Below are 11,460 nucleotides of genomic sequence, written 5' to 3'. Positions count from 1 at the left end.
AAGGTCAGCGTCAGTAACGCGTCAGCAGGCTGGTGTCACTCACACCCGCCGGCTGTCGCAGTAACACACGTCGGTCCTCCCGTTGACCTCGACATTATCTCAGAAAATGGCCAAAAAGCGGAGGGAAAGACGAGAGACCGACGGGTTGTCCCCGGCACAGGAGGAGGTGAAGGCGAATACCAGTGACTCGCAGGTGCTGAAAGGTAGGTCCAGCCGGCGGTGGCTAACCGTTAGCTCACTGACTGTTAACCTGAATGCACAGCAAAGCAGAAGAAAGCTAATACTTATAGATCGACTAAGCAATATAACGACTCGCCAGTGTTATCTCTGCTTTGAGGTGGCTGTTTATTGCAAAGCCGAAGCTGAGGTTTAAAATTTAAAATGAGCGATTACGACTTAGATTGCCATCTTAAAGCCGTCAGAGCTAATAAAAACATAACGTCGTAGTTTTGAAGTGGCTAAACTACAATTCACAGCCGGCTCGTTGACGCTAGAAGGGCTGTGGATGTGATTATACCACCCTGAATATTGAAACGAGAGCAAAATCTAGACGTAAAAGCTTAGACGTTTTCAGTTTTCAGATTATCCACTGAGGTGAAAGGAGAACTACAACTCTGCGAAAATGCTACATTACAAATAAAAGACCTGCACTGAAAATCTTATGTACAAGTGTCATATTTTTAGCAAAATGTGCTGACAGTATCAAACGTAGCTGTAAATTAGGCCAAACAATTTTATATACTATTTTATACACTGTGGCATATTTCAGTACATTATAATAGTACATTATAATTTACCATCCTTATTACATGTGTTGTGTGTAAAATCTTAATCTGTACATTAACCAGTAACTACAGGCCCTGTTCAGACCTACTGTTAATATCTGCTCTGGTGATCCGATCACAAGTGGACAGCCCTAAGGACAGATGTAGGAGACACTCTAGTAAACACATTTACAACTGACCCTTCTGAACTTGCTACAAAAACTGCCACAAACAACCACGTATACGCGTTAATTTGCATATATAAAGGGGGGAAGTGAGATCCGATCACAAGTTATCACTTGAGACGCATTTTAATGCCAGGTGTGAACTGTCAACCTGTGATCCGATCACCAAAGACCATGTTTACGTCAGGTCTGACTCAGATGAATGGTGTGGAGTGAAAAGTGCAGTGCTTCTCTGAAATGTAGTAGAATAGATGTATAAAATGGAAATACTCACTTGAGAAACACACAGATCTAGTTTATCTTGAGATAAAATCACAAAGGAAAGATACAAAAACAAAGCTGCTATGAAGGAGATATAATTCCATCAGTCAGGAACACATAGCTAGACCTCCATTGTCTCCCACTCTACACAAAACTCCCAAAACTCATTTACAGATCAATATCTCCATATAGTCCAAGGTTTTCATGACTTCAAAAGTGAAATATTTAATGTCTTATCAGATAGCACTGTTATGATGGGATTCTTATTTGTACTACTAACAAAAAATATTTTTTGTGTGTTGATGGAATAAAACAATTATTGCCTTAATGCAACCACACTGTTACATTATGAGCAGATTCTTTTTATTTATTTTTTTTTACCTGTAATTAATTAGTTGCAGAACTGTTGTGTGTACTTTAAAGCCTAAAATGTTATCTGGATATAAATGATGACACAATAAATTTGCTTGTATATAGCCATAGTATGCTTTGGCTCCTGATGAGAAAACCCTTTTCTATAGGGGCAGCAGTGCGATCAGTTGTTCTATCAACAAAACCCTGCCATCAAAATACCTGTGACCGTGACAGCGCCATGACAGGAACAGCAGAAAAAACCCTGTGAGCTGATGGCAAGGCTGTGTGAAGCAATTCTTACTCGTGGAACTAACATTAAGCAAGGCTATATGGTCCACAAAGTTTTTTTTAACAGGAGTTTTGTTGTTATGAATTGCTTTCAAATGTAATTCAGAATAACATTTGTGACAATACACAACAAGCTCAAACTGAGTTTAGGTAACAGATTTGGTCAATCTGCTACCAGGAGTCCTGGCTTTAGAAATATGATTCATTGTCATTGGCACTTAGAGGAATATGTATACTGGAATTGCAAATATCTGCGTGGGAATGTTCAGCTTTAATTCCTGTGCTGATTTGTTAATCAGTTATAATTACTGTTAATTTGTAACTTGCCTCTGGCTTCCTATTTTTTCTCTCGGTTATGTCCCTAATGTGCTGTAGCTGTTTAAAAAAAAAAAAAAAAAAAAAAAGTGAATCTTTAACTGACACCTGAAATTACATATTACAGCTGCTATTTCCATAGTGTTTACTCAAAGCATGATTGAACTGCAGACTGTCTCAACAAAAGCAAGAGTGTGTCATGTCTCATGGGGAGGCTCAGTTCCCTGCAGAGGCTTCAACAAATGATGCAAAAGTCATGAGCAAATTACACAAGGCTTCCTGGTGGCTAGTTTGTTTGTTTTTATGACAAATTCTATTCTCCTTCCCAACAGAGGTTCAACATAATGCAGGGGGCTCAGCACGCATGTCTCTCCTGATTCTGGTTTCTATCTTTACCTGCTCTGCCTCAGTCATGTACCTGGTCTACCGGAACTTCCCAGAGCTTCCTGAGTAAGTTGCCTTTTGGATGATTAAACTTGGTTAAATGTTAGGGATGAATTATTTCTTGGAAAATAGGACTCATTTTGTAGTCACAATAATAGTCTTAATTTGTATTTAAAATGTAAAAGACTTTAGGCTTTTTTTTGTTTTTTTTTTTTTTGGTTGCACTAAAAGTGTAAACCAACTTTTTGAGCAGTTACAAAAGGATTTGCACACAGCGCAGTGATGTAATGTTGCATTGTCTCTGGTTTTCTTGTGAAATCCATAAACTTTTATTTTCACTAAAAAAGAAGAAGCACTAATTGGATCTGAAGGAAGCACTGAATCTTTTGGGTTATTTTTACCAAAATAAATTCAGTGCTGCTGAATCACTCGATCATGAGTGGACTAAAACAGTCACATGACACATGCAGTTAGAAGACAGTACAATAGGCGTAATATTTACAAAATATACACCTTGCCCTAACTTTACATGTGTTATAGTGTTAACTGTGCAGGGGGTTGTGGACGTTTGTATCACAAGATTATGGATGTTTGTATCACAGATTCCAGAATGAATTACCTCCCATTCACACCTGTACTTACTCTGAACAGGGCCTCTGCCCTTGTTTGTCGCTCTCTACAATGTCAGGTGTCAGTTGATAAAGGAAATATGCTAAAAATGATCATACAAAAACCTAGAAATGGTGAGATATGATTTTATAGTGGCATTTTGAGCAATCAAGTTTTTTATATTCATGTAACAGTATCTAGAACATCTTTAAAAAAAATCTGTTTAGTCATTGTTATCTGGGAGAAAATTTTGAAATCTCTACCCCCATCTCTCAGTTAATGAGAGATATAGCAGAAAGCAACACCAACGATTGGAGCAGACCAGCATTTTATGAAACATGAAACTTTATAGTCATACTGAGTGTTTAGTTTGACCCATGAGAATAAAACCATGCATATGCAGTTCAGCCTCTCTATTCATGCACCTCGTAAACCGGTCAAGAACCCTATTATTTTCAGCAATATCAAATGCAGCTTAAAGCATCTCCAAACTCTCTGCTTGGTACAGTTTATAGAAGCCAGCTTGGAGATCGTCAAAAAGGGTAATATTGTGATAAAATAAAAACAAACTGAAAATGTTTCTTTAATCGATGTATGATTTAAGACTATGTTTTTTGTTTGTTTTTTTTTTCAGTGACGAAATGGAGAAAATTAAGATCCCTAAAGACATGGACGATGCCAAAGCTTTGGGAACTGTGTTGTCCAAATACAAAGACACCTACTACACCCAAGTCTTGGTGGCCTACTTTGCAACATATGTTTTGTATCCTTGGAGAAAACACATGCAGCTTTTGGAAAAACATATCTCATCTCCTATTGATTCAGAACAAAGCAGCCTTTAAAGTGGTTGCAGTGATCATTTGTAGCAACAATTTAATTACATTTATTTGCCATTGAGTGAGGTCAGCAACGTCTGAGAGCAGTTTAGCAGATTTCCAGGCCCAGAACAATTGATCAGTTTTGGCTTCTTGATGTTGGGATGCCAACACAACAAACACTGGCTGTAGCTTCTTTCAGCTGTCTTCTTGAATCCTAACCCTCTTCTACCAGCCAATCCTTACAAAGTATTACCATGTTTGCGCTTATATAAAACCTGTCCAGCAGCATCTCCTCCAGCTGAAGCAGCATCACATAGATATCATCTCAGTCATTCCTTACATGAATGTCAAGAGTGTAGTTTCTGAATCAAGGCAATGAGACTTTGGCTCCAAAATATGTCATATCTTCTGTAAAGAGGTGTAAATGAGCACTGGCTTGGATGTGCAGACAGAAGATGACCAGTTGCTCTTTCAATAGGACTGAGAATAGGGAAACAAATCCAGTGTAAATCTAACTGCTAAACATACCAGTACTATTCATTCATGTCTTCTATTTCTTTTCACTTAACATGTACAACAGCAAATCAAAGATTCGAGAGAAAGACCAGTAGGCTAAAGTATTTAGAGGAATATGCTTTGCTGTATTTATTATTGTTGTTAATTTATTTGAATTAACATGGGCATGCCTTTGTAATAATTGTATGTTTTTGTAAAGTCATTTACCTTGACACTTTTGTCAGCCTCCAGACATTTGCAATCCCTGGATCAATCTTCCTCAGCATCCTGTCTGGATATCTCTACCCTTTCCCCTTGGCTCTTTTCTTAGTCTGCTTGGTGAGTAAGGACTGTATGAAATGTGTGATTGAAAACATATGTATTATAAATAACTATGTGCTGAAATTGCTTACACAAGAAAGGCTTCAGTATGTAAGGATTTAAAAACGCATTCTCTCTTTTGCGAGAACGAATTATGCATCTTAAATGTAAATAACCATAAACAAGTAGTAGTGGCTGTTGTTATATCTTTAAAGGAAAATTCCACCTTCAAATGCTTCAGAGTCTATCTATGACAACATTCTCAACAAGATTTCTATTGTGAGGATTTATCCATCTTTTTACTGTAGTTTTTGCAACTGGACTGTAAAGTTACCAGATTGATCTCACCGCACTTTTTCTCCTCCCCTGCACTGGTTTTGATCCTCTGTCATTTAACGTTGGTAAAAACATGGTGAGTGCTGAGGAAGTCCTTGTTCTTTGATGGCGGACAGACACTAACACATAATATTTTTGTTGTGACAACCAGGAAGGGCAGTGGTTAATGTGTGAGGACACACAGCCTGTTCTCTGAAACCACTTACTGTACATTCAATGTTACACTACCTGACTGCTAGTAAAAGTTAAAAAACAATGGTGGGATATGGAGATCATGGAAGCATTTGTTTGGTGTCTTTAGTGGGCTTTTAGTTTTTTAGTTACATTTCCAGAGTATGCTAATAATTTTCAGGGAAACTTCACATATGTACGTGAAGAAGTAACCAATGTTTTATTTACTCCAGCTTTGAGATGGTCGTTGCCTATATCTTCTATATCTTATGTTTTGTCTGTTGGCAGTGCTCCGGCCTGGGTGCCTCCTTTTGCTATATGCTGTCATATCTGGTGGGCAGACCCATTGTCTATAAATATCTCACAGAGAAAGCACAGAAATGGTCCCAACAGGTAAGAGCTTAAACAGAAAATACACTGTAAACTGAAGGCGTATCAGTAAAAGCAGTTATATTTTTCAGTGTTTATTGACACTTTGTGAGTGCTGTTTCTTCAACTTTAATGGAATTTTGGAGGGTGAAGTTGGTTTAACCAAAAGCAAGTACTAAAAACATAAAGTGTTATGTAACTCACTGAAATTTCTATCATGACAAAGGTTGGGCTGCAACTATTATTGATTATCTTTTTTGATTAACTGATGAATTGTTTGGTCTATAAAATAGTAAAAGAGTTTCCCAAAGTCCAATATGATGTAGTCAAATTACTTGTTTTATTCAACCAATACCCAAAATGATTCAGTTTATAATCAGATATGACAATGAAAAGCAGCGGATCATCACACTTGAGAACCTTTAATCAGTGAATGTTTAGATTGTTGCAGCTTTTTGCTGTATTGGAGTGCTACAGTATTATATTTGGATTGTATCTAATGTTTATTGACTGTAAAACACCACCACCGATCAACAGTTTTAAGTTACAGTATTTTGTGACTAAAGAAATATTCTGTTCATGACTTTTTGCCGGCAGGTTGACAAACATAGAGATCATTTAATTAATTACATCATCTTCCTGAGGATAACCCCCTTTCTCCCCAACTGGTTCATCAACATCACCTCACCTGTCATCAATGTGCCTTTGGGGGTTTTCTTCATAGGTACCTTTCTCGGTAAGACTGTTTGTATCTTCCTTTGTTTAATTTTGGTGTCATTTGTTACCACCGATTCACCTGTACTCAACCTGGCTGATTCACAGGAGTGGCACCACCATCCTTTGTAGCAATCAACGCAGGTACAACACTGTACAAACTGACCACAGCTGGCGAGGCTGTATCCTGGAATTCTCTGGCCGTGCTCGGTGTTCTGGCTGTGCTCTCGATCTTGCCCGTCTGCTTCCAGAAAAAGCTGCAGCAGAAACTAGAGTAGAGCACTGTAAACACCTCAGAACCTCATCTGCTGATTGATCCCAACATCCCCTTCCCTCGGCTCAGGAACATGCAGCTGTCACTCAAGTTGCTGCTGGGGCTGGTGTGGTGCTGGTGGGAGGACCTCTGATCACTGGCACAACAAGCACTCATTGACCTCAGAATGCATGCAGTGGTGGGTTGTTCCTGATGTTAAGTAAGGTGTTAACTGGCTGCTGCTTGAACAAGTTTCTTTTGGTTTCTGTGAATTATGTTGTTGATTGTGGCACATCTTGTGAATGAGAGAAACTGCGTTTTTTGTTTATATTAAATCACTGCTCATTATAGTGTGATTGGCAGACAATTAAAGGTGCTACTGGTAGGATGTCAAAGTAAAAAACATTTTTTCTGATACTTGGATTTTAAAAAAAAATGCAGCAACCAGTTATTTTATATGGCTTACTTTTCATGAGGAAAACATTCTAGCTTGTTTTCTCTTTTCAAAGCAATGTCATCAGTAGCTTCCTCGGGCCATTGCAAACATATTTTTTCCCCTTTGGCAGTAGCTTTTCATGTACTACATCCTATTTGTAGCACCTTTAGTTCCCATTTTTTGATATTATTTTGACATGCTTGTGTCTAATTTTAACCCTAATGAAGTATACCACCACAGCAATAATAGTCACACTACTGTTGAAAGTCCTTTTTTGTTTTTAAAGTCAGCTTTGACACCTGGTGCTTGCCGTGGCAAATGTGCAGTGAGGAAAGGATAAAATAGCAGGGAATAAAAATGCAGTGACTGATCTTAGTAAGTGCTACTTTTGCTGACATGTGGGTGGTTTCCCATGTTCTTTTTAGAAAGGTGCCTGGATCCACTGCCACACAACCCCATTTTTAGTTAACCCATGTCTCTTCCTCACAGGACATTGGGACTGCAGAATGCCAAACACGAACCTTTGCCCAATTCAAATTTTTTAAATTAAGAAGTGACTATGGATTATGTCAACACAGCTGCTTCATGTGTGGTAAGATGCACACAATCCAGAACAGTTGGTAAAAAGCTAAACAGATTCATCGTGGTCTGTTAATTTGAAAAATCCAGAGTAAGATGGGCTCTCAGGTTTTGCATATAGTGATATTGACATACACACTTGTAGGTGTGTACTCAGATTGTGTGTGTGTGCTTGTCTCTGCCCCATGATTTTGTTTGCTATGCCAGTACACAACTGAGATGTCCATGCTGTGGATGATGTGCCAGTGCCGTCAACAGATTGTGAGGTATCCAAGCCTTACTTTGCCTCTACTGCTTCCATTCTTCACCAGGAGAAACATATGTTGCCTGATTTATGTTAGTTTGTGTTCTTGAAATGGTTTTGAATGGCTAGTTCTGTCCTGTGCTATAAAAGCTTACTGATTTTTTTTCATTTAGATGTTGTTGGTGTTTTTTTTTTGTTTGTTGTTGTTTTTTTGTGTGTGTTTTTTGTTTTGTTTTTTTTGCTAACTTAATGATTGTCACCAGAGCTTGCTGCAGTGAATACACATGGAGGTTACAAATCTTATATGACCTTGTTCTTTAATCTCTTACAATTGTAGATGGTTTGGTGCATTTTGAGATTTCCTGTTTTTACTTTAATGTCTTAATACTCAACAGATTTACTGTGTACTACTGTAAGATTATTAACCTCTCAAACCCAGATTTGAAACGACTACATTAACATCAATTTGTGTAAAACTTGAACGATTATATGTGAGGGTATTAATGTCTTAATATAAACGTCTCTCGTACATTTTGACTGCTGGGTTGTTTTTAAAGTTCTTACTTGTTTAGGAGAGATCTGCATTTGTACACCTGAAGTTTATTGTTGTCTCTGGAAAATGCAGGTGGTTAAGTCTACAAGTAAATGTTTAAAACTGGCCCTAAAAATATTTTTCTTCATATTTAAATAGAAGCTAGATGATCTTTTTTTCCTATTTGGTAAATAATTGAATTTATTCTGGACATACTCAAATTAGATACGTTTTTGGTGGTGTTTGTCCTATCAAAGATGTGAGGTAATTCTTGTGTAACCCTCTGTTAACATTTCAAAAGGCAGTATTATTTTGTACTGAGCAGTGATGTATTGCAGTATGAAGTGTTTACAGATTGCACATTTCTGTCCTATCTAATCAAATTTATTATTTGTTTTTATATTTATTGAATCATTAAATTGATCTTTACAGAATATGACTGTGTTCTGAGAATTACCTGTGAAGAGCACATTTAATCGGGCTGCAGAGAACTATCAACAAAGTATAACAATGAAATAATCCCATTATATATGATGAATACAGATTTTTCTTTTAAACTTGGGGATTCCCTGCAGGTATGTAGTTAGTTTGTGGATAGATTGGGTTCTTGTTTGCTTTTTAGGATCACAGAACATGCAGCAAACTTCACTGACACATAAAACATTTGTCTGACATTAGCCCAGCCATTGCTTGCTTTAGCTTGACCATTAAACCATGAGCAAATGCGATCATATACTCACCAATAGTGATGGTTTAGTGCCACCTGGTGTTGATATTGCCCATATCACAAATGAAGTGGAGAGCATTCCTAAGGGACAGGAGTATGACTTCAGTGAAACCAGATGGATCTAAACATATTTAATGGTGAACTGGTTAATGAATTATTGAGTCCACTGAGGGAATAACACAGGAGTTAGATTTACCAGGAATAACAATTGCACTAAAGCTATAAAAGCCAGAAATGAAACATTTGGGCAGCTCAAAAACTTTATTCTCAGAGTGCTCGTTTTGGAGGCAGTATTCTACAGCTGCCCAATTTATCAGAATCAGAAAAAATAAAATGGAAATAAAAAGACAAGATTTGACACAAGTGTAATGGTTTTCGACATGGTCCCAATCTGATGTGGTCCAGACGCGGGGAAAAAAAAGCAGTGAAGTGTCCCTGGTTTGCATTTTCACAAAGAGAGTAAGGTTTTAAAGAGTCTTTAGCCTGTCTGGGATAATTATTTATTACAGGTTTGTCATATCTAAGAGTCGTGGCTTTTGATTTGATTGGACCTGGCCGAATGTGGTGTAGGTGCGAAAAACCCTGTGAAATGTCGTCCACACACACACACACACACACGCTAAAACGAGATGAAACGGATGAAGGCGGACGTAGCCTCTAGCTCCTGTATCAGTGCGTTAAAAAGACATGGACAAAAAACATGCTCTGAAACTAATGAAAAGTTGAGAGAGAGAGAGAGGGAGAGAGTCATTAATATGATGGCTTACTGTTTTTTTTTTTTTTGTTTAATTAGCTTAGAAACTACCCACAAGTCAGATCTTTTTTCCTGCTATAATGAAACAAAAACTAAAAAAAAAAAAAAATGACAGACCTTGTCCCTGTATTTCTCCATCTGCTGTAGCGACTCTCTAGTTGAAATTCGCTTGTCATATCTTTTTGCAAATACGCCCTCATGTAGTTGATTTTGGGTATAGGCAGTGTTATTTTATTGCATGTGTGTGTAGCCTGGCTCCAGTTGGTGCGTCCAAATGTTAGTGTATCAGTGATCTATAAACATTTAAACCCCCCCCCCCCCTCTGCAAATTGTCCAGAGAGTGGGCTGAGCAGGGACAAATTTTGTGTGGGCCAATTTTTATTTTTATTTTTTTTTCTGCCCCTGGCTACAAGTGGCCTATCTCAAATTAGTATTTTCACCGCTGCAAATAAATAACATGGCCCACACATAATAACCACTAAGAAACCAACTAAGAAACATCTCCTGTGTTAGCCTCTCTGCATTGGCTCCCTGTAAAATCCAGAATCGAATTTAAAATCCTCCTCCTCACCTACAAAGCCATTAATGGTCAGGCACCATCGTACCTTGGAGAGCTTATAGTTCCCTATTTTCCCAATAGGACACTTCGCTCTCTAAATGCAGGTCAACTTGTGGTTCCCAGAGTTTGTAAGAGTAGAATGGGGGGGGCAGAGCCTTCAGCTATCAGGCTCCTCTCCTGTGGAACCAGCTCCCAGTGTGGGTTCGGGAGGCAGACACCCTCTCTACCTTTAAGATCAGACTTAAAACTGTCCTGTTTAGTAAAGCTTATAGTTAGGGCTGGCTCCGGTATGTCCTGACCCATCCCTTAGCTATGCTGCTATAGAGCTAAACTGCTGGGGGATTCCCATGATTCACTGGGCGCTCTCTCCCTATTTCTGTCTCTCTCCCCCGCTCTCTCTCAATGACTTCATGCCATTAACTTTGTTTTTTTTTTTTTTTTTTCTCTCCCGTAGTTTTGTGCTTCTCCTCTCTCTCCCTCTCTCTGTCCTCATTCTGCAGGTATCTCTGCCTCGGGAACAGCAGGATCCAGATCCACCACTACTCATCTTTACTATTACTATTACCTGTCTTTATTATTAATAACGCCATTACCGACACAGCTGTTCCTGGTCTCTCTCTCTTCTCTCCCCTCTCCTCCCCCTCCCCCTCTTTCTATCTTCCCCTAAACCCAACCGGTCGAGGCAGACGGCCGCCCACCCTGAGCCCGGTTCTGTTGGAGGTTTCTTCCTGTTAAAAGGGAGTTTTTCCTCCCCCCTGTCGCCAAGCGCTTGCTCGTTGTGGGAACTGTTGGGTTTTTCTCTGTAACAAAGTAAGGTCTTGACCTTACCCTGTAAAGTGCCTTGAGATAATGTATATTATGATTTGGCGCTATACAAATAAAATTGAATTGAATTGAATTGAAGAAGACTATACTGATCAAGGGATTGTTTTTGCTAGGCAAAATGTTAATCATTATGTATCTGATCACAGCATGATGTATTTTTATCATGT

At 38.5% G+C, this 11,460-nt stretch overlaps 1 protein-coding gene across 1 annotated transcript; it reads left to right on the top strand.

Annotated features, from left to right (window-relative positions):
• On the top strand, positions 1 to 8,862 carry tmem41b (transmembrane protein 41B). Its single transcript, XM_071488483.1, has 7 exons — positions 1 to 203; positions 2,500 to 2,617; positions 3,795 to 3,923; positions 4,719 to 4,812; positions 5,590 to 5,694; positions 6,268 to 6,406; positions 6,493 to 8,862. Exons 1-7 carry the CDS (start codon positions 107 to 109, stop codon positions 6,660 to 6,662), a joined length of 852 nt encoding a protein of 283 aa, XP_071344584.1. The 5' UTR covers positions 1 to 106; the 3' UTR covers positions 6,663 to 8,862.
• The last annotated feature ends 2,598 nt before the right edge of the window (positions 8,863 to 11,460 follow it).

The sequence above is a fragment of the Trachinotus anak genome, unplaced genomic scaffold (assembly GCF_046630095.1).
Source record: "Trachinotus anak isolate AG129_WGS33_773 ecotype Australia unplaced genomic scaffold, CSIRO_AGI_Tana_v1 ptg000011l, whole genome shotgun sequence".
In the NCBI taxonomy this organism is placed as follows: domain Eukaryota; kingdom Metazoa; phylum Chordata; class Actinopteri; order Carangiformes; family Carangidae; genus Trachinotus; species Trachinotus anak.
This window is presented reverse-complemented; position numbering and strand designations above follow the sequence as displayed.